The sequence below is a fragment of the Phalacrocorax carbo genome, chromosome 5 (assembly GCF_963921805.1).
Source record: "Phalacrocorax carbo chromosome 5, bPhaCar2.1, whole genome shotgun sequence".
NCBI lineage: Eukaryota > Metazoa > Chordata > Aves > Suliformes > Phalacrocoracidae > Phalacrocorax > Phalacrocorax carbo.
Window position 1 is genome coordinate 41,877,915 of NC_087517.1, and position 23,845 is coordinate 41,901,759.

The window sequence follows — 23,845 nt, forward strand, 5'->3', positions numbered from 1 at the left end:
GTACCACTAAGGTTGAGAGCACAACTTCAGTGAAAGTAGGGTCTTGGGTGGTTAATAAAAACATCCAGAAGCATTTAAATAGAATGAGCTTACACCCTTCAATGTGGGGCGTAAGTCAAATTCCAGTAGAGTTAAGCAGAAACCATGGAGGGGGGAAAAGGACACAGGCAGCAGAAGCAGGTTATCCCATCAACCTCTAGATCTCCATAGTGGACTAGGTGGTACAGGCTCCAGGTGACAGCAGTACACTGACTGCCGTCCCAGGGTTGGCAAGCATGTCAAGGGCATGTGAGGCAAGGCATATCTTTTTCTGTTAGTCAATTATTTCCCTCAAGAGCACCAGACCACCCTTTTGTTAGGTGGGCAGTGTGCTGCATGGTTTGGTAAACATCTAAGTAAACTCTTCCCAATGCAAAGTTAGCATTAAAGTTGGTCCATCCAAATCCTATACTTGGCTTGAATCTTGACTTAACACTGAAAAGGTTTGAAGATAATATTTCTGTGGGCAGAACAAGAACTTGCCTGAAACCTGAGTCTCATCCATTCCTTCCAGAGTCAATATGTTTCAGTTTTACTGAGGAAAATTTCAGCACAAGGGAGATTAGTCAGACTCCATCAAGCAGGTTGCTTTTATTATCCAGGTCAGAGTCAGGGGCTTTTAAGCCATGCTGCATTTTAGTCATGTGCAGATACAACAGAAAATCTAATTATTTATAATAATTTACTTGAAACACACCCAGCTATTAGCATCACAAGCTAGCTATGTTTTGTCTGCTGTCAGGCATCCTTAGGATCTATATGAGATCGCTATTAAGAGTTACCATCCTAGGCTGAATAAGAGACATTTAACAGTGCATATAAGGGGGGTTGCTGGTTCTCCTTAGGCTCTACTTGTACAAAATAACTATATCAACATAGTACCATTCAGTAAGATACCGTACCAAATATAACATCGTTTGACTTGGACAAAGAGCATAGAACCATAAAAGCTGGTTCAGTATTTACTGAGATATTTATGTAATACTGGGAAACTGCATTACCCTCAACTAAAATCTCTTCAGATCATCCTTAGGGCATCTTACTGACTCAGTAATCCTTTGGTGATTTGGAAAGGAAGTTTGCTCTCTTGTTTTGTATTCCCCATCACACAGCAGAGACTGGCTCTTTCCTGCAGATCTTTCTGGAAAGCATCTAATCTAGCAACCAATTTTGAAGATACTGGTTTAAAGCATGGCTATAAGTTAAAGGCTGCAGTCTGTGTAGCTGCAGGAGTCGTCAAAGTATTCAAGTCAAAATACAATTGCTCTGAGGGAGCAAATTCCAGAGCCGGAGCTCTGCCATCTTTCATATTACATACATGTGCTTCCCATCATTGGCTCAGCTCTCATAGCTGCTACAGAGAGGGTAACACTATGCCCAAAATATTGTTTCACCTTCATCTTCTTCTGGGAAATCACGTATAACGCATGGTTTTATTCATTATGTATTGCAAGGTTTGCAATTGCGGGAGGCCTGGGAACTAGTGGGAGTGAAGGTGGGAGCAGCCGATTGCAGCCTCTCCCACATACATGCCTGTATTTCATTCCTGTCCAAGTCTAATCTTTACATTCTTTGCCCAGGGGTGCTCTGCTATCCTATAAGGCCATTCCAGACAACTGATCCTCTATACAGGCCTGTGAAGGAATACATTTAGATCTCCAGTACTGCAAAAAAATACAAAAGAGTCCTAAGAATTAGCAAGTGAGTAAACCTGCCCTTCAAGTCTCAACCTTCAGATTGCACTTCCCACACCGTCTTACCTGTTATGCCACTTTGGTAGAAAGAAACTACTGATGTTTAGGAACTTTGCTTCTACCAAGAGCGGGGCTGCAGGTCCAACTCCAAATTCCCAAGAGGACTTCCCCATGCCTGCCCCTGGGTCTCCAGTCAGCTGCCTGCCACGTTGTGAGTAACTCTCTGCAGCACTGGCCCTGTCAACCAAAGAGAGGCTTAAAAAGCACATTATTAATCCATCATGTAACCAAACAATTATTTTTATTTTTTTTAAAAAAAAGCTCCATTTTGTGCTTATAATTGATTTAATTTTGGCACATCCCACTGAGTGGCACATGCATAAGTCAGTCATTTAGAGAGGCAATGCCAGAGTCCTGCAACAGGCATTCAATTTTTTATCGGTCTCCAAGATTGTCCATGTTTTCAGCCAATTTAAGGAAACTATAGATCATACAGCAGAGGTGCACCAAACAAGTACAGAAATACAGAACTCCAATTTTTCTTTCACAAAACTAAAAGGTGAGGGTTAATGAACTTGGCATCTGAAGGCATTACAATGTGTTTCTTGGACTGCAGAGATGACTGGGTTTTTCAATTAATACTGTTGATAAATGGATGCTCTTAATACCAGCCTGACACTGGCTTCTAATTGAGCTCTCCTTGTCTTTTCTCACACTTTTTTAAATTACAAAAGTAGAGATTCTAAATTATTTTTTTCTTGCTACTGAGCTATTTGGTTATTAGCATTGACCAGGAGTCTGTAAACACCTCTAACTTTATACAGATTCTCTGCAACATTCTTCAGTTATCAGTCTCAGTTTTTTCCTGGTTTTACACTCTGTGTACACCTGATTGTGATTTATTTAAATAAGGCTGCACAAGCCAATTGGGATGAACATTGAAAAATCAGGCACTGTGACTGCTTTCACATGCATGAAATTGCCTCAGATTTATCATTAAATAGTTCATTTAAAAACTCATGCAAACCATATGAGAAGTGGATCTCTTGAAGTGGACAAGAACGTTAGCAGCAGTGAAACAGAGAGCGGCATGTTTGGTTCCTTTTTTTAAAACTTCAGAACACACTATGTGCCATTTATCAGCTTCTCAGTCCCCACTGAAGTTTTTCTTCCTCATCACAAGTGCTTTTAAAGGAAGTGCAGTCTTAGCTACAAGTAGTGCCATTAGCACAGCACTATGGTATTAGTCTTAAATGAAGAAGCAAGCCGCTCTCCCAAGCGATACTATGATGCCTGACAGGTGCTGATTACACATTGTCCTTTTCAAACGCTTAAAGTCAAATCTCAGGCAGGCAGCGGGTCAGAGTCATAGTGATCCGTGAATGGGACAGCCATGATATAGTGGTTGAAGAGGACAGTATGCACATACAGATCATTTTAATCCAGGGAGGCAAAAAACAAGGCAAGTTGAAGTTATGCCAGACTGGACTGTCTGTCTTTCTATGTTGACACTACGGACATAAGGCAGACAGAGTTCTAGCTGCTGAAATGTATCTGATGCCACTTTCAATATCACCTCAGATTTACCCATCTTCACCACACTGTGAAAGAATGCAAGGAGTTGCAAACCAGAATCACATCATTTTACAGCACTTGCATCAGGTAGGCTAGGTTGTTTTGTGTCAGTGGTTAAAAGACTCCATATTACTCTTACATGCTGTGCTGTATTTATTCCAGTATTTAAATAAGGGTAGATCAAAGCACAAAGCTTCTCTGTTCATTTTCAGGCTCTTAGTCCCCAATTTTCTGGACAGATACAGAGGGTGCATATACTGCATAGCAGGCACAGGGAGTTTGACATGCCCCAAGTGCACTGAATTTATTAGCACGCACACAACTATCCATCCAGCATACAAGCAATATGTTCAAGGAGAGCACAGTTATTTCTGAGAGATTTTAATATAATACCCTTCAAATACTTCAAGTACCTTTCGCAATCAGGTGGTGGCAGAAGAAATACAGCCTAGGCAAAACCAATTTAGAACAAGGAGGAGGGCAAAGTCCTGAGGCAGCTGACAGAGCTTGGGTGCAAGTGGCACTTTTCCAGGTGGGTGACCTGCCGAGGGCACCATGTCTCAGCTCTCTCCAAAGCATTATCTTGAGGTCTGATTTAAAAGCAGCCATGCCCAGTTTCAGCCTGCTTTTCCTTCCATAGAGGTGCATTTTGTTTCACTAACACCTTGACTTCTAGGAGCAAAAGCAATTGCTTGAATTTCTCATAAACAAATCCAGTAAGACAAAATGCTCTCTATACTCCATTTCACTCCAAATCCCAAAGAAACTTGTGATATTGGAGGGCAAGTTATTTCTTTTGGCTGGCCTTGCTACAAAAATCACATGCTTTATTTTCCTCTTTACAAAATTCATATTGTGTTAATAAAGCACTGTTGATTCCCTCTGGCTGACTCTGCAGGAAAGCTATTCTCGCAAAGCTTCTAGTCTGGGTTAAAGTAATCTTGGTTAAAACCGGCCATAATTGTTTCAGTCTCTTAACTTTAATACTAAGCACAGGTAATATTGAGCCAATTTGAATCAGGATTCATCATTCTGTGAAGCCAGGATAAGCTGACCAAAGGTAAGGAATTCAGTAAATGCAAGGGGAATTTGACCTGGTGTTTGAGCCAGCTTCTGTATTTTTGACCTCACTCTAAAGAGAATGGAAAGATACAAGAAAATCAAAACAGAAGAGTTTAATGAGAGTTGTGTGCTTCAGAGTACTCCTTAATCCATCAGCCAAGTCCCCCAGACATGGTGCTGAGCCCTAAGGGGAGTTCTTCCTCTGCAGTAAGGATTGCTCAACCCACTCTCCTTACAGCTGGGTTGACAGGATCACATTCCTCAAAAGGCTGTAGACAGTCAACAGGAAGCTGACACTGGAAATAAGCTTAGGGACGGTCTGTGTGTCATCTGATGATGAACAAGGCCAAAATACAAGGACAGGCACTAAAAGAAGTGTAGACCTAGGAAGCAAAACATGGGTGCAGTGTTGGATGTAGCTTTCAGAGAAGCAAGAAGGCAGGATTTCTGGTTCTCCCAAACCTGTTTCTGGTAAGCAAGATTTTACCCCAACACAAGTACATACAGTCAGTTTGATGAATTCCTCACTAACAAGGCAGTTGCCAGTAGGCCTGGCAAGGACAGCAGCAGTAGAAAAACCGTGGACTAGAGACTGCTGTGTGACACCATGACATGCCCTGCTCCTTGCTCAGAAACTATTCCCTCTAAGGGCAGGGACGGGGCACATCGAGGTGTCCTTGGGTCCACCAGGAGGTGCTTTCACTGTTACTGCAGAGCGCCTTACACTAGGCTTACCAGCAGCTCTGCCCAAGACTGTTCTGCACTGCAGGAATCAAGCCAAAAAACCTAAATAGCCTTATAGGAATCTGCTTCCCAGTCCCTTTAACCTTACTTCCATTCCCGTGCCATGGTGGGTGAATTTAGCACTCATCTTGTCTAGGTTTGCCTAAGCTTTCAGTATGGGTTGGATGTTATTAGCTCTTGCAAAGGAGTTCAGTTACATAGGTCAGAATGTAATTTCTTCCCATCGTGAATTAATTCAGGTTTGAGCTCTGAGAAAAATTTTAGCAGTATTTTTTGAGGGTAGGGATGGATATACAAAATCAGAGCACCTGAACATTTTGTGAGTGTTGATATTGCCAAATTTTTGAATTTTTGTTCTGATTTTTCCTTTTTTTTTCCAAGTTAATATTGGAACTGTAAAATCTTTTTTTGTTTCCCCTTGGCATTATTCATGTGCTCATTGCCCTTTATTTTCATTCAAAAGCTTAGCAGTAATTCACAGTGCTGCCTTCCCATGTGTCCGATTCATTTTGAGAAGAAAAACACGTATTTCCATTTTAAACAAAAAATAACTTTTAGCAGAATTTTTAAGTTACCAATAGGTCAAAAAATCTTTTTCCCTCCTTTTCACCTATGGTTTACAGCAGGAAGCTGGGTAACCAGGAGTCCTGACAGAGAAAGCTCGTTCCCAAATCTGTGTGAGGGGGAACAGAGATTCCCTTTTTTCCAGTACACTAATTACCTATTGCTATCCTTAAAAGGCCAGGAGGATCCTTTAAAAGGTAAAATAACTTTACGACAAAGCAGAACAAACTATTTAACTGGAAGAACGCAAGAAGCTTAAGAACTGTACAGGTCAGCCAAAGGTCTACCTTTCCTGGCCAATAATACTACATGTAATAAAGCTATCAGAGATAATTACCACATTCCACATTTAGGTCTGTCCCTCCAAGAACTGTTCCCAACTATTACTTGGCTTTGAAGCTCACTTCTGCCATTTCAGATCTAAGGCAGGCAGTGGATACCCAAAAGAGTATCTATTGTTTCTAATTATCCCTTATTGCATTAACTATCATATCACCTTTCCCCACAAACCTTTCACAGTCATTCCTCCATGGAAATGTTTCTTCTTGCACATCCTTGGTCTCACAACACTTGATCTTAAATTTTTAAAGCTGAATATTTATCCAGAACAATAAGGTTTCCAATTCTCCAAACACTTCTCCTTACAAGTCACTTCACTGAATTACTTCCGTGCATAATGTTCACACATACAAGCAAATGCTTGAAGGATCAGGACCTTAGATAAAACATAAGTTGTAATATGTCTGTACCCAAACCCATTAAAGATGACAGGGCAGCTGTGGAAATTAGTCTTGCTCTATAAGTAATTCTGTATTTGTATAGGTTATTTTTTCCTGGAAGTGATTTTCAAAGAGCTAAAGAAAGCACACACAAAAGGGAAGAAAATGCTGCAGCAAAGACACCTAAAATAGTTTGAGAGAACCCAAATCAGGCAGGATTACGGAAACAGACAAGAACTACAAAACAACGGGGGGGGTTATTTCTTTAAAGTGTTTCCCCCTCTTTGTTTTTATTGCTTTTCTGCACAGAACACTCTGCTGTCCCTCTGCCTAGAGCATACAGCCATCATTGATGCCTTTTCTTCTGCACACAGCCCACATCCTTTCTTACCCTGAAAAGAGTTAAACCCTCTTTTTCCTCCAAAGAACAATTTTTTATTTTTCCTGACAAGGCCTTTTATGCAATTAGCTAGAGAAGCCATGGCCAAAAAGAAAGAATAACACATGTGAAGTCATGCCAGAGAACAGAGTAGGTAGTAACTTGTTGAGTCTGTTACCAGACAAAATGTTTAAATCAATGGTGCATTCTCATAAATCAGCAGCCATATTTAGCCTTAACTATAACCATCCCTGAGCAATGTGGAGTAGAGAGAAAACACTTAAGAAAAAAATGGTGATGCTCCTGAAATGAGGAGGGGAGGAAGGAACAGACGAGACAAGCACAGTGTAGGGTCACCACACAGACAAGGAATATATTTTATAGGTCAGAATTGAGGTGCTGCAGCATTTGGTGCTGAGCAGCAACTTCAGAGACTGCCAATCACACTGACTCGTATCAAGTCTGGTGGTGATTTGAAGATGTTAAAGAACCATTTGAACCTAGTTAAGGTCTGGACATTTATCCAAGTTGTGTGTTAAAACAAAAATTGAGCCCAGAAGAGCCAGAACTCTATGCTACATGATTGGAGACAAAAGGGTTTGCATTGCATACCATAAAAGATCATTCTTTTTCAATTATACTTGACAGATCTAAGTTATTAGAAGAGGAATAAGTTTGGAAAAGGGGAGAGCAGTAACAGTGAACCAGAGAACAGAATGTAACTCAAGAAACAGTGGAAGAATCTTATTAGATCCTTTTCTTACTTTGCTAGGAGTGGAAGAACATCTCTTTTCACTCCTCCATCTTTGTTCACTCCCTTACTCTTCCGGTTGAGCTGGTTTGATTCAGATTTAGGGCCCCCATTCATTCCACTTAGATGGCTTTTCTGTAAAGCTGTTTACCAAACCCATGCTATGTTCCCACTGACAGGATTTCACTGCTTTCCAGAAAAGTAACAGATACCACAATTTCTAAAGGCCTGTTCTTCAGCAAAGTCCTCTGCAGCATAAAAGCATTTAGTAGTTCTGTTAAAGCAGAGGCTCTCACCCAAAAAAAAGATATTTTGCCTACTGTGAACTCTGTTTGACGCTCATCAGTTCAATTTGCAGCAGCGCAAGCAAGGCTCCTAAACACAAGTTTCTGTTCCATGGCCTGTGAATATACAACAGGGAGCAGGTCACGCACAAAAACGATCCTCAGTTCCTCACCTGCAGATTGGGAAGCAGCAGGCTTTGGGGTCTTCAGTCTATGAGGGCTTCCCTAGGATACTGCTGAAGCTTCTCACAGGTGGATATTTCTTCCTAGCCTTACCCTTCTGGATCCCCTTATTTGATTTCTGTGCAGCCACCGAGTCCAGTCCTACCAAGCAGCCACACTTTTGACACATTTCATTTGTTAAATTTAGGCAAACAGTTTACTGGAACCACATCCTCCATATGTAACCTGATGGTTACGATAGAATTTGCTTCTGCTTTTGCTTGCAGTCCTTAACACATTGTCAACACTCCCACTGAAGCAATGGTGTTGAAAGTAAGAGTTGCTTCTTCCAGTTCTGGCATTTGCACATTTTTATGAGATGCTGGAAAAGCACAATTGGATTTTTTTCTCCCCCTGCAAATGTTGAGACAATAATAAGTAACAGATTCATTGAGTTTTGACTTGCCTGAAAACCAGGTGTTTCCGACATGTACCACGTCTCTCAAATATATTACACACTCCAATACTCTTCTTACCAAAAGCCTAAGCTTTTTACAGTCTCCTCTCCCCATCAACATGCAACAAGACTTTCAGACTTTCCTGACCACCAGTTTAGTTTTTGCTTAGTGCTGCCTTTTCAGTGACATGCAGAGAAAGCATCAGGGCTTTTGAACTTTGTGGGTAATCTGCCAGCTAGATATAATGACTGATCCGCGAAGAAAGTGTCAGAATACTATGAATATTGAAAATAAATGCTGGGCAGATTAGAGGAAATGCAGACCAAGTAGGTTTATTTTCCTGCTCAACCAAGAGAGCAATCTAACAAACACCAGTCTGAAATTCACACTCAGTGATCTCTGCTGGGCTAAAGCCTTACAGTTACTGTAGTTGCAACTCAACTTTTGGAGTCAGCAGACAATGCAGGTGCAGGTACAATGCTCTTCTCCCTGGTTCAGTTTTCAGCCTAGTAGCTGACTGTGGGAACCTCTACAGCTCCACCTTCTGTAAGTCTTCGTTTACAGCATGCTTGTGCCATTAATGCCACATAGGTGGAACCAAGGATTTCCACTGTAAAGCTCTCCTCTACACTTCCAGCAAAACAAAGCAGCATGCTAGGCTGGAGTTTAGAGCAAGTTCTTACATCATGTAGATTAATTTTCTTCCAGTATTATTGCCTTAGAACTGGTTATAATAACGAATACTTCATTGTTTCTAGGAAGTTTCAAAAGGGGAGAGCAGTTAAAAATTATTTGAACCATTATTATTGTAAAGCAAGCCCAAAATCATTCTACATGTTTGGAAGATCCTCCTAATTCAAGAGCTGTTCACTGTTCAATGTGGGACGTGCCTGGTGGGACCCTCTTGAGCTACAGATGACGTGTAGCTTATCTGATGGAACAAAGATATAGGAATATCCTTGGCTGTTTGTGGAGAGCATACTGTCTGCTCATTTTATCCTGGTGTTTTGTTATTATCAACCACTATAAAAACAGCCTTGTACAAAATAGTTTAGGTCCAGTTGAAACCAAATTAGCATCTTATGACAAATGCATGAGACAATCCATTGTGATGGTTCTGAGAAGAATGCTGCTAAAAAGTGAAGGGGGAGTGAAAATTGAGATTTATTGCATTTAAAATGGACTTTTGACCAGGAAGATCAATGACTGCATTTTTCTGTGCAGATTTACAGGCCAAATGAATCCCTGGTTTAACCTCTGAACTCAGAGGGTTTCATAAAGAGAGGAATTTGTCTATGCGGGTCATGCATGTGCATGCTATCCAGGCATTACAAGATTGAAGTTGTAGTCATTTAAACCTTGAAGAGAAAGACGAAAACCTGCCAGAGGTCGGATAGGGGAATAAGACTTAAGAATACTGCTCCCTGACCATCGGACAGTGTTTAATATGCTTAACAACAGTACACAGGAAAGGATGAAGTCCAGAAAGAAAAAGCAGATGTCCCTGAAGAATTAGCACAACAAACGTGTGGTAGCTGCGTTCTCTCAGGTCACTGATGACCATGGGAAATCACATTCTACATTGCCCTCAACAGATGACCCAGTCCCTGGACTGCTGACTGGTTAGGAAGTGGCTGACACTTTTCTTCCACTTGTGTGGAAAGCTTGGCATTACCTTCCCTTCACCTCAAGTTATTTTTCAACATAAGCACTTACTGTAGCTGCCACAAAAAGATGAGGTGAGCCACATCATCCCAAACATCTGCACCAGCTGTGAGAAGAATCACACAAAATACAAATTATAAACAAACTGGAACCCACTTCCAAATTTGATGATTTGACAGAATTTCTACAGCACTCAGAAATACACTCATCATACATATCTGAAGGGTAAATATTTCTATCTCCAAGAGCTGTAAATGATTTAGAAGTGAAAAACTAATACAAATACCAAACATAACACTAATAAATATTGAAAGCTGGCACTGATACCGCATTCAGCTGGCAGTGGACTCCAAACTGACTCTCACCTGCAGTGCATATTGCCTTTCTTTCCTCCCAGCTGACATTAGTAAAGTAGCAACATCATTAATATCAGATTGAGAAATCTGTTGCTGTAAGCCAGACCTGTAGCAGCATTTAACAAGACTGCACTTAACATAAATTTGAGCTATTTTCTGGCTATTTGTAAAAAAATGAAGCATGATCTAACATTGAATAAGCTAGATGATGCAGGTTTTTGAGGTAAAATCCAATTCTTCATAGATTAAAAGAAATATATCTATACATGCACACACTAACAATGACATCCCTTTGTTCATGCAGACTGATTTCTGGGAACCCAGTGACCAAAGTTTTGCATCTGTTTGCATATAGAACTAGTAATTGTTGAACATGCAAGTCAGAGCTTACAATCACAGACAAATGTTTGCTTATTCTTTTGTAATTTGTATTACATCAGTACTAGCTAGGGATGCAAACCATACACATGGTACTACAGAAACATAACTGATGCTCTGTTCTAAGGTTCTTGGTTTAAAATTCAGTCTACTGCTTAACAGTAGACTAGGAAAGTCCCTTAAGGTACCAGTTGTCTTTTAAAAAATGAAAGCCATTTTTATGAATCACATTGACCTTTCTGAGCTATTTTCTTCTCAAGGGAAATTTTATTTCATTTAGAGGAAACGTTACCATTCTATTGGAAGTAGCACAATGATTTTTCTGAAGTGTCAGAATTTTCTTTGGAACAGAAAATCTTCCTGATACTACCAGAAGGTCTTACTGATGTATTCCAAAATGCTACAAAAGTGAAAGAAGTGAAACATTCTTATCAGTATAAATGGCCTTTAGATTATCATTATTATTTATATCTTCTAATCTCTTTCTAAAAGGTCTGGAAGTACCCTATGTAACCCATGCCATCCACAAAACCTTACCCCAAAGCCCCTCATTGCCCCCTCCCCAGCTTTCATCACCTCCTAATTGTGCAACTACATGGAAAATTTTTTAAGGGTGAGATCCTCACACTAAAATACAATCTGGAATTTGTAGAACAAAAACTGATTTAAATAAAATAAATATTTTTAAAAAGCTAGATATTGAAAGTAGAGACCAGATCTATAAATATTAAGCTAAGTTTCTCAGCTGTGAAGAGACATGCAGTCCTAAGAAATTCTCTAAGAACTTTCAGTGTTTGGTGGGCCACAGGACAAGAGACATGGGTTAGTAACTGTTTTAATGAATTTACTGGACAAGAAGCCACTGTCATAGGAGGGACTACAGCATTCTGGTTTTGAATAGGAGGTGAAGGAGGGTACGCTTGCCTACCATCTAATATCTTTGTCAATGAGATGAAAAATTACAGATTTTAATTCCTTTTCCATCTTTTGTTTCTCACACAGGCATATCATAGGCAAGTTTCCCGACTATCCCACGGAAGAGGCAGGAGGTTCAACAGCTATTCTTTCTCAAAAAACTCCAGAGCAGGTACTGTCACTCCTCTAATGTAAAAGGTTAATGGGATCATGGAATCACCACAAAACACGTCTGTTTACTTAAGTAATTTTTCATAATAATGGCCTCTAGCACTCCAGAAACCTTATTGTTAAAGAGCTTTTTGCTGCAAGTGAAAGGATTGTTTTCTTCCAAGGTAAACCACAAAAATCACATACCAAAATTTATTCCCTTTCAGGATGTGCAGCCACTTGGTCATGGCGGAAGGTGCTCAGGCAGGCAAGTTACACATAGATAAATGTCTGAGGGAGCTAAGACGAAAGAGCTCAGATACAAAAAGTTGCTTTCCTGCTGCAAAGTCCATGTAGTTAGACTGGTGCTAGCTATTAGTAGAAACATATATTAAACAGAGCCTTGGTTTAAAATAGGCATCTAAAGCTACCCCAGGGGCTGAAATTGGTTCCAGCATGTTTGCATTCGGTACCAGCACAGTCTAGCAATTATTAGTTTAGTTTAAGCAGAGAAGAGTTTCTTATGCAGGCAGGCCTAAGCTTTGATTTGCTGCCAAGGATCCATTAAGTGAGCTTGAACAAGGGGCACATTCAAGTGAAGGAAGTAACTTAGTTTATTCTTAGGTATTCTTGTAGTGAACTCAGATGTTTTCCCTGGTAAAATCCCTCTTCTGACTTCTGTGGCTGATAATGTCTTCCTCTGATCACCTGGTGTTACACAGAGAAAGTCATTAAGGCCAGTTGAAGCAGTGAAGGCAGTCTTTGGCACTCTGAGCCAGTTCCACCCTCCACAACGATCTTAGTAGAATGATGAGTCTGTCGAGGGAAATTATAAACAGGAAGCCCCACACACAGGGGCAGGATTTGGCCCGAGTGAACCAGGCACGGTGGCTACTAGCAGGCTAAAAAAACTAAACTGTCAAAAACTGACTTCTGTGGTCATTAAAGCTCCCCAGTTCAGACAGGCTGTTGTGTTCATTAACTGCCCTCAATTCATGCTCTAACATGGGTATGGTAAAACAATATTTTGGATTCAGTTCTTCCTGGAATTGGAGGGAAAAGCCTGGGGCATGCTAGCAGCATCCATGTGATTTGAGGGGATATGAATAGAGACTAGCCCAGCATAAAGCACAATACTCTAACCATTACTTTGTTTACAAAAATATGCAAGAGAACAGCTACAAACAGCTCTCTGTGCCTCACTAAAACTGAGCTCAGAGTATGCTCCTGGTTTTAGCCAAGTTCAGAGTACACTAAGGTCAACGCTTGTAGCCTCTCTGCCTAAGCCACTCTGTTGTTCAGTCCCAGACAGAGTGAAGGAGACCCCTCAGTTAAGTTTTCAGCTTCTAAAGTAAAAACACATGCTAGAGTCAAGAAGGCTTTGTTGGCTGCCCTGAGCAGCGAGGGAGCCACCCAGCAAGGCTTATTGCTGGAGAAGGTTTCAGGGGACCTTAGGCTAATTAGACCTGCTACCAACAAGAATAAACACAATTCCAAAAGAAAACGTTACAAGAAATTATACTGAGAAAAAACTAGATATGGTAGTAGATTCTGGAAGAAAATATATTCTTCCTGTCCTACTCCCAGTTTGAATTCACACCTTCAGCTAAATTGGTCTCTTTCCTGGACATCTGCTTTCTCTTTGCATAAAAAAAAAAAGAATAAAGACAGACAAAAGTCTAGAGAGACTGTTTTATTGCCTGTTTTCCCCTGCATAAAAGAAAAATACCTGGAAGAAAAAAAAGCAACTGTTTTCCCAGAAGATTTCACTAGGAATTATCTGATTTTCAAAGATTTTTGGGGCCTGTTTTTTCTCCCTTTCTAGCCAGCACAAGCAAGAGCAGAGTGTCTATCACATAACCTTAACAGATATCCAGAATACAGTTAGCAAAATAAAGTTCAATACATTTGTGATTTCAACTGAATGTCAGACAAGTAAAACATTTTTGTTCAACTGAGTCAGCCACGTATTAAAAATCCCCAAGGCAACTGGGTTTTGTTCCACACTGGTCTACTGGGCAACATAGTAAATGAAATCCTGGCCCCATTGAAGTTAATGGGAGTTTTGTCCTTGACTTCAGGGGAGACAAGATTTCACCTCTTTTATATATTAGCTTCTGTGAATGGGTTGGTTACTCCTGAGTTACACTCCATGAAAAATCTGGACTGAACTGTATTTAAAAAGCAAGCATTTTATAAGACTTAGGTAAAGACACTTTGGGGAAAATAAAATACAAATTAATCACTTCATGAACCATTGCTGCATTATTATATATTCTATATTTCTTTATCCTTTGACAACTCTGACCTTACTTGACTTTGTAATGTAACTGGCCTGCACAAACTGCTTGCATGACATTTGTCGTGGTTCAGCCTCAGTCAGCAACTAAACAGCCGCTCGCTCACTCCCCCACCCCTGTGGGACAGGGGAGAGAATTGGAAGAGCAAAATCAACTTGTTGGTTGAGATAAGAACAGTTTAATAATTAGAATAAAATAATAATGATAATAATATTGATCAAGACAATAACAACAATAACAAAAATACAACAAAAAGGAAAAAGGGAAAAAACCCAGAAACATGAACGACAACTGCCCACCACCCGCCGACCGACGCTGCCCGTCCCTGAGCCACGACCGCCCCCCATCCTCCCGCAGCCAGCTCCTCCCAGTTAACATACTGGGCATGACGTTACAGGATATGGAATAACCCAGTTTGAATCCGCTCTCTTAGCTGTGCCCCCTCCCCTCACGGCTTCTTGTGCATCCACCAGAGCATGGGAAACTAGAAAAGTCCTTGACTAGTACGAGCATTACCCAGCAACAACTAAAACATCGGTATGTTATCAACATTGTTTTCATACTAAGTCCAAATCACAGCACTATGCCAGGTACAGTGAAGAAAATTAACTATCCCAGCTAAAACCATGACACATTTTACAAATACCTTTCAAAAAATATGCACCAAAGAGATCCCCATGCAAATTACTTGGTGGTTTAGTCAGAAGAATATGTACGGTCTCTTGACTGAAAAGAAGATTTTCTCTACTTCACATGCTCTTCAAGAGCAATTTAAGATTCTGAGACATCAGTGTAATCTTTCTGCATCTGTTCCAGATATCTATCCCTAATGGTTTTTAATCTTTTGTTCCAAAGATGATCATCAGATGTGACAATTTTCAGCTTTGCCGTCATACTGCTGCCAACAAAATTATGATCCCTTCCTGTAGTTCATTAAGTCTCATCACCATGAAAATAAGCCAAGAGAGTTGCCATTTAGCAGATGCATTCCCCCTCTCCCAACTCCCCCTCGTATCCAATACTAAATAGCCTATCAGAAAGAGACACTTATTTACCAAGATTTTGGTTGTACATTCAATTGCTGCATGGAGAACAATGTCATTTCCACATTACTGTAATCACAGTATCTGATCCAGCAGCATCTAGAGAAAAAGTATGCATTATCTGTTGTGCAAACATATGTTCCTGATCATCGCTTGGCACTCTCTGCAATACTATGCTGCCAATTAGTATTTACTATTACCAACAGCTAAAGATCCCCATGAATCCCAAGTAATCAGTTTGATTGTGAATGGCAGTGCAAGAGATCCCCAGTAGTTAGTTAATATTTAATGAATATCCCTGACTATTTCCCAGGTAGGGACAGCAAAATGCAATCAAGTACTACAATATTCACACACGCACCCTCACATGTAATATCTTATTCACTTTTACCAAAAGAATAGATTACAAATAGCTTTAAAGCATCAGAAGAGGATTCAAGAGGCTGTGTAGAGTTGTACTTTCTAGTATCCAACATTTTACTAATATGCTTTTATCTTGACAGAAAATACACCAACTCTATTTTTAAGTAATAGAAGTAGATACCTACAGTTATGCTCACCTTTATTTCCTCTGTTCCACACTATTCTGGATGCTTGCTTTAGAAATTATCAGGCTGGATTTCACAAGCGCTAAACACACAGTGCCATCAGCTGGAGCTAAGCACCTCAAAGACATAAAATATTCTGATTATTTCAAGTTAACTGTACAGGAGGACAGAAATGGTACCCTCTCTCTGCTAAGCCACACAACAGGCAGATGTATTCCTCCAGCCAATGAGTCACTGCAGTGAACCCATTCAGCAGGTAGACTGCTAGTCCAGTGGCTCTCCACTGCCTATAAACATGATCTCTGTTGGCTGAAGCCAATAGTCTAGGTTGTATGCCTAAAACCAGGGAGTATCAACAACCCCTTTTCACCTCTACCACCCACCTTCCCTAAAAAAACCTACACCAAGCAAAGCTAACAGATTTTTTATAAACACGTTCAGCAGAGACTAACGTCTTGAAGTGTTTGCCAAAAAAACAAAGACTGAGTTTAACCAGTGAGTTAACCTACACGTGGACAACATCTGCCAGATGGGAAAAGGCTAGAGCATTTATCAATCATGGACTGAAACGTATAACTATTAAAGCCAACTGCAAGATTTTGCAAGATCTCATAAAACTATGAAAACTCATGCAACGTTTAGAATTCATTCCTACAAGAAATAAATAACTGGGTTTGTTTTTAACAGCTTAAGCTTTGCTTGCAGGTGCACACCCAAAAGTAAGCAACGCTGAGAAGTACCTTGCCAAGAGAATGTTACATTATTAAAAGCTACACAAATGGATTTGCCTGTGAGAGGGAACCAATCCAGAACACTGGCCCTCAGCTAGCTTGCTGGGACAGAGTCCCAGGCCCACCATGATGAACATCTCAACTGATTTAAAAAAAAAAAAATCACCTTACAGAAATAATCAGCCTATAGAAGGAGTTGTAATTAAATGCCCTCAAGCTAGGGAGGCAGGATAGGGGCAAGCACATTTACAGCACAGTGCACATTACATATAAGCGATGCAAGTGGGCAGTCTGATGTTTGGCACGCTACTCTGGGACACAGGGATGACATCTTTTCCCATCTCAAGCAGTCCTGTTTTCTTGAAGAAACTTTTTTTTGTCTTAGATTTCAAAATAGCTTCTGCCTGTAGAGCTAATACTCAGAGAGCACATTTTTCTCTCCAGAAACACTAGACTATATGCATATAAAGTGTTTCTCTTAAAAAAAGGGTTTAGAGCCAGAATTGCAGGGCGCTCAGACTCTCACCTGCCACAGCTGGAGATCCAGAATTCCCACACTCACTCTATCCCTGCATTTCATTTATGCCCACAACACTAATAAAGAAAAGAAGTTCAATTAAAGTCATCTTTCAAGAGATGAGGGAAGGGCTTATTCTTGAGGAAGAGCATTTACCTCAAGTATCAGCTTGCCTGAGCCAACACCAAGCTTTCTATGGCTGAGGAACATAGACTGCGAGTGAGTTCTACTGGCAGCTGGGGGGTTTCCTTATACTTGGCTCATAAACCAACATCAGGCATTTTGATTCATAGGCCACACTCTGTTTTAGTGCACCTCTCTTTCCCAAAATAAGGGGATTTGCACTGGATGAGTTTGGAAACACAAACTGATGCGTGAACAGAAAAGTCAATTTGACATTTGTGGATACCAGTTATGGGAAAAAATGTCTTTTCTTCTGAGGCTGAAAACATTACTGGAGAAGAATCAGCACTGACACAACAGGAGTCCTCCAGCAAGACTAGGAAAAAATAAAAAAGGATACTGAAATTCATCTGTTCTTACTGATGCACATTCTCTTCCCCAATATTAAGTTTTCTAAGTGCTTTCAGCATCATTTCAAAAGGAGGCAACCTAGCAAAGAGAAGGGCAGTCTAAAATAATTTAGGGAGACATCTGCTTTTATTTCCACTATGAAATTTTCTTCAGGGGAAAAAACTGTATTATAATGTGGGTGAATTGCTTAGTATCTCAAACTAACCTTTGCTTGCCCTTCTCTTTCTTTCCTCTTCTTTTGTCAGATTCTTCAGGCATCTTCTTGTAGCTGGAGGGGAAATTGTTCTGTATAGAAGAGTACAAACCATTTAAGGTTAGATACACAGCCAGCTTCACCCCAGCTCCCTGTCCTCTGCAATTATGGAGCTGCTTAGAGCAGAGGTGAAAGCAGAGCTGGAAAAGCTGCACCAAAGGAGTATAGAGAAGGTACATCTGACATAGAAAAGGAAAAAAAGTTACATTTGCTCTGTAATTCTCTTTTGGGAAGCAGAGAGCCACTTATGAAAAGTCAGGCTCCGCGTGCCGATGGCATTGCCAGCTGTATGGCTTTGGAGTATTTCACCAAAATTACCTTCAGACTCTCAGACTACAGATATGTTGCCAAGGTATCCAGGAGACAGCCTGTACAGGTGTTATTTGCATAACCTCTACCTGCAGTCACTATGCACGTTTCTAGGCTTGGCTTCTTGCATTTCTGTACATTTCACTCAGTGCTAACTGCAAGGACTATTTTTCTCCATTCCCTATGCAAGTGGTTAGTTCAAGGCTTAGCACCGTAGCTCATACTGCAGTTCTTAGAAGAATAAACAAATGTTTTTTTTCTTCCCACCTTACAGAACTGATAAAGGCAAGACAGAAAGATAAGGATAATTCAACCCCATTTTAGCAGGTTCATGAGAACAGAAACTCTGTACAACCCCTTTCAGTGTCATTCATCTGTATAAAAACATGAAAGTATCTCATTCCAATTGGAGTCTGGATATACTTAAACTATCACCAGTAGAACTGAAAAACACTGCTTAAAATTAAAAACTTTTGTCAATCGCATGTGTGCTTACAGGTATTCTGCTGGATAAATCCACCCCTGAGATTCTGGAAACTGTTATCCTTTGGTAGGCAGTCAGAGCAGAGGGTGGAGGTGGCAAGGTTGGATTTCTGGCAGGGCACTAGCGCTACAGTAAAGGATATACTTTGAGTAGCTCTGTTGATTTTGGATACAAGAGGCCTGCTGGGACACTAAAAACCTATTTTGAACTCTAGTCAATCTGTTAATCTATCCCAGGGAATGAAATGCTTCACTGCTTATCACCGCAAGATATGACTGAACGGTGCTTGGGGTTTAAATTACCATATTTAATTAAATGTAAGATAGTGAAATGCTTGGGGAAATCCACTAATGAAATTTCACTGGCTGCAAAGTATAGCCCTTTTCATCATTCTCCTCCCACTGTCCAATCTTCAGTGCATTAAAAGGCATTCTTTAGAAAGCAAATATTTTTACTGTTACAGGAAATATCTTACAATTGAAATTTTTTTATTTTCTACTCTTCATGGTACTGCTGATATTAGTCGTCCATTATTATATGTCAATGGCCACAGATTTTCTGATTTACATTCATCAGTATATGATCTTACAAAAGAACACTATGAAAAGTGCCTGGGAACAAGAGAACACTAGAAGCAGCAAATTTCACCCTCCACCTTTTTCAGAAAATAAAGCATAAACGGTCAGGAACTAAAGTTATGGAACATTATGTAGCTGTACCCAGTTATCAGCTGATACTAGCTTGCAGGGATAAAGATGCTGGGCTATCCATGTATATCTGTCAGAGTTTGTCACAATATCTCTATCCAATCTCACTCACTAGAACAATTTCAGTCTTTAGCCACATATTGAAATTAGACATACCTCAGGGCAGTCTTTCAACATCCATCTCCATAAAATCAATCTGCTGTAGAAATGCTGAGACAAATTCCTAATCCGAGTCCAAGTCCAGAGGGAACTTTAAGTTGTATGTCATGAGGATATTGTGCTACTAGATGGTTTCAGGAATTGGTTTTACTCCATAAAAGTCCTCGGAGTTTGGGACATAGAAATCCCCTCTTTCCCAATAATGTGCCAGGATGGTCAGCACCTATGCTAGAGTTTGCGGGTGGGAGTGCCCTCAACATAAATTAAAAGGGTTTCTCTAATGGTCAGCCACTCTGTAATTCACAGAGGGCTACCAAACAATGTGCATTGGCAATCATGTTTCCTCAATACTGGAAAGCTGAAAGCTAGGGAGGAACACACTAGTTCATAACTCTCACACACCTTCACATGAAAATACTCTCTTAACATTGTCTCTTTCAGATTGCTGCAGAACTGGCTGCCAAAAAGGAGATGGCTTTGCAGAAAAAAGCCCAAAAGGGAAAAAAAGAAAAAGAAGAAAGGAAAGAAAAAGTGAAAGGAAAAAAGACCCCAATAACTGGAAAGAAAGTAAGTCTTCCTGCAGTAAAACCAGTTAGTTTTATGAAAACAGAGCCAAAGTCTAGCCTATTCAGCTGTGTGTGGGCAGAGGGTATTAATTTACATTAGACTGATCATCAAGGCTTCAGGCCTGTGTTCAGAAGCAGAGGAACAGGCCAGTCCCTCTCAGCCTTTCAATCACCTTGATGATTCTCAGCAACTGAATTTTACCTCCTATATTTTAGGAATGGCCACTTGGATGGCCATGACTCAGATCAGTGGGAAGAGCTGATGTAGACACAGACTGCCAGAGACATAGGTGAGGGGCAAATCCACCTTATGGCTTTGACTTTGTTGCCAAGACAGTACATGTGTACTTTTCAAAGCACTGTTGCTATTTTTTCCTTGTGTGCAGATAACAAAATGGAGCCCAAATATCTAAACCAGGCATTTCCACCTTTAGTGGTGGGCACAGAAAAGTTAGCTACTGCCACCCCTTCACACAAAAATTTAGTCTTGGTCAGATCAGGACTTATATGTATTTCAAACTAATTTATAAGTACAGTTCCCTATGGACCGGCTGCATCTTTTGTCTTGCAAGCCAGTATCTTGTAGCCTGTAAATAGCAGTCATACATTTTCAGTCCACATTCTTAGGGTATGAACTCTTTTTTTACTTCAAGTCACAGTGTACACCTGTTAATGTATGATATACTCCCTGAAATCTTTGATATACAAAGGTCTGGTTTCACAGAAGGTATGCTTTCAAATCATTTCAGGAAAAACTTCAGTGAGGAAAACACCTGTGAAACTGTGCAGTGACCAGAGGGCATCTTCAAAAGTGAGCTATGCAGCAAAAATTGTAGGCTTTTGCTGAAGCAGCAAATTTTGTTTCTCATTTACTTCATCATATAAACAAAGTTGAAACAATATTTTTTTTTTTTAATAAGGGTCATTAATCTCTCACCAAGTATGTGGAGGAGAAGGTTGAGGTTTTTTGGGCAAAGCTTACTCTTCACTGCAAGTTTTACACAAATTAATTTTACGTCCTAACCCTAGAACAACCATATAACAAAGATGCTGCTTTTCTTGGACAACATCCATTACTCTGGACAAAGCTCTCAGAACAGCTAGCCAGGAACCTAAACCACAAGAACTTAGGAAGCATCAGCCTATCTAGTTGGGAGGTAGATACCTATGTGTTAACTTGTAACTTAGATAGCATCTTCACTGGTTGAAAAAAACTATTTGGGTCATGCAAAACAAAGTTTGGGGGTTTTTTTAACCCCCTTTGTAAATGAAGATGCACAGCAGGTTGAAGGTGCAGCATACATAAATGTGTTTTCCAAGGACTTTAAGCCCGATCTTGCATTGCCAACTGGGAAGGGTATTGGCTGCTCCTGTGCAAACAGGAAGTTTTTCTAAGTTCCAGTCACACGTGCCTTCAGGCAGTCGTTTGCTACCAGGGTGACACTATCACAGGGTGCACTATAACAGCAATAGGGAAGACATAACGCTGCAAGCAGCAGAAGGTGATTACTGGTACCACCTCATTGTATCTTTGTGGCAGAGCAGAGCCAGCCTGGGGGAGCAACACAGAACAAAATGTAGTGCCTGCAGCCCTAAGCCAAATACTGATACTAAGTTGTTTGTTGTCCATAAGACTTCTGGTGCTGAGTTCAGCTCTGTAGAACCACTTCATGGTGTAACCCCTTAAATCGGCACATGCACTGCAGAATTCAATGGGAAAGATCAGATAAAAGTACATGTACAAAGACAATAGCTTAGAAAAGCTTTTGAAATTAGTGACTTCAAAGACCATTTTCATCACAGTTATAGAACCCTGTAGCACCCCAGACAGACAAGTTCCTTTGGGGAGCTTTTACAAGGATGCCCTCTAATGGCTTTACCCTTGTCATTACTCCTTCCCAACTCAGCTGGCCCAGAACAAATCCCTGTGATGCCTCTGGTCTTGCACAGGCAATGAAAAAGGCTGACTTATATTGAAGCGTCTGGAACAAAGGAAGACATTAGTGTTCAGGCATGCTGAAAATGCCAAACCCAACCCAAACTTTCGAAACTGGATAGCAACTCACTCATCTGCTTAAAAAGCTGACTTTCACAGGATAAATCTGATTCCTTGTTGGTTTTGCGCATTTCACTAGATAAGAACGAACAATACCAACAAATACTCTGAATCCCCTCACAGCCTCTGCAAGGTTGTTTTGAAATGGGGTAAAATAACAATATAGAGCTGTGGGGCTTTATAGCTTGATGTCATTCTCATCTCTTCAGCCATCACAAGTCCTGTCAAGTAAAATTCTGAGCCATTATATCAGGTTCACTATGGTTCACTGAGAAAGAACAAAGGGAACATTCTCTCCAGGGTTATAATACTGACCGGGGTGGGGGGGATGTGTGTGTGTGTGTGTGGAATAATATCTAAGACCAGTTGAGAAGTATTTGGAAAAGTTCTAACAGAAAGACTCTTATTAAAATAAGTATAGGCTATAAGTCATAGTGATGCAGGCAGAAAAAAGCCCTGCTCCTAACTTCAGTTCTTTAAGAAAACAAGAGTTTGATCCCAGAAGGAAATTTAAATATTTTTGAAAAGCCTGATACCAATCTTTAAAAACGCATATTTGATATCAAAGTAACTTTGGGGTTTTTTTTCCCTGTAAGGTGCCGATTTGATTTCCCATTGGACACCTAACGAAAAAAATAAATATGTATATATAACTTCAGCACTGTGTGATCCCTCTTTTCAACAGCAGAACACATTAGACCAGTCTGGACTGCTTCACCCAATAATGTGCTGCAACCTATCTCACTGAACATGAGCAAGGATGTGCATCCCCAGATATCATCCAGAAGCATTTAACAGTGAAGACACATTTTGTCCTTGGTGAAACCCATTAGCAAAATCTCCATAGCAAAAGTGCACAACAGAGTCAGTTCAAAGTTTTCCCTGCTGTTGAATGAGAATCACCTAGTGCAGGCTTGGCTTTGGAGAGCTTCAGGAGTATATTGAAACTGTTATTTCCATATATCTGCTTAGACTGAAATGTATACTCTTAGTTCAAGGTGCCTTAGCACACTTAACACAGCACAAGCATGGAATCAATCAGCTGAACATGGAAAAATACATCAACTGACTTCAAAGGAAAAAAGTTTTATATTACATTGAACTCTTACACTGTGAGAGGCAAGAAGGGATACAGAACAGCATTCTGCAACTCTCCTTTAGACACACAGTGGTTTTGATTAAAATCAATGAAACTGACACAACAATATTATTTACATCAGTGTATAAAATCATTGAAGATGGTAATTAAAATTATTGGCTTATTTGTAACAATAAAAGAAATAATGTGCCTCTATTAAGAGGCTAAAAATGAATAGGCCATTTTTAAGGCTGTTCTGGGGTGGGGGTTTGGGTTTTGGTTTGGGTTTTGTTTTGGGTTTGGGTTCCCCCCCCCCCCATTTTTTTTATTCAATAGTTAGCAATTACTAGTATTTCCTCTTAGACCATCATGATTTAATAATTTTCTATAAAACGTCATGGAAGAATGTTAAAAAATGTATTTTGCCTACTGCAAAAGATCCAGGAAGGAATCTCAAAATGTCACACCCTGCAAAAATTGAGAGTATATTAGAGCAGCTGGGAATTTGACCTCTGGGTGTCAAAATCCTCAAGCTCTTTCTTACACAAGAACCCAAACAGTTCTCGATGTTTAGTCAAGAAACTCCTGAATCTCTTTCAAATGTATCTATAGAGCTTAGGGTAGAAGCGATCAATAGAAGCAATAAATGTATTTAGGTTTTGTAT

At 40.2% G+C, this 23,845-nt stretch overlaps 1 protein-coding gene across 2 annotated transcripts in view; it reads left to right on the plus strand.

Annotated features, from left to right (window-relative positions):
• The window catches only part of IQCA1 (IQ motif containing with AAA domain 1), a 110,548-nt gene that overhangs the window by 40,799 nt on the left and 45,904 nt on the right, over positions 1-23,845 (plus strand). For both annotated transcript variants that reach the window (XM_064452163.1, XM_064452164.1), the window contains exons 7-8: positions 11,833-11,917; positions 19,922-20,047. In XM_064452163.1, coding sequence (XP_064308233.1) covers positions 11,833-11,917; positions 19,922-20,047 — 211 coding nt within the window. The remainder of the gene's footprint in view (positions 1-11,832; positions 11,918-19,921; positions 20,048-23,845) is intronic.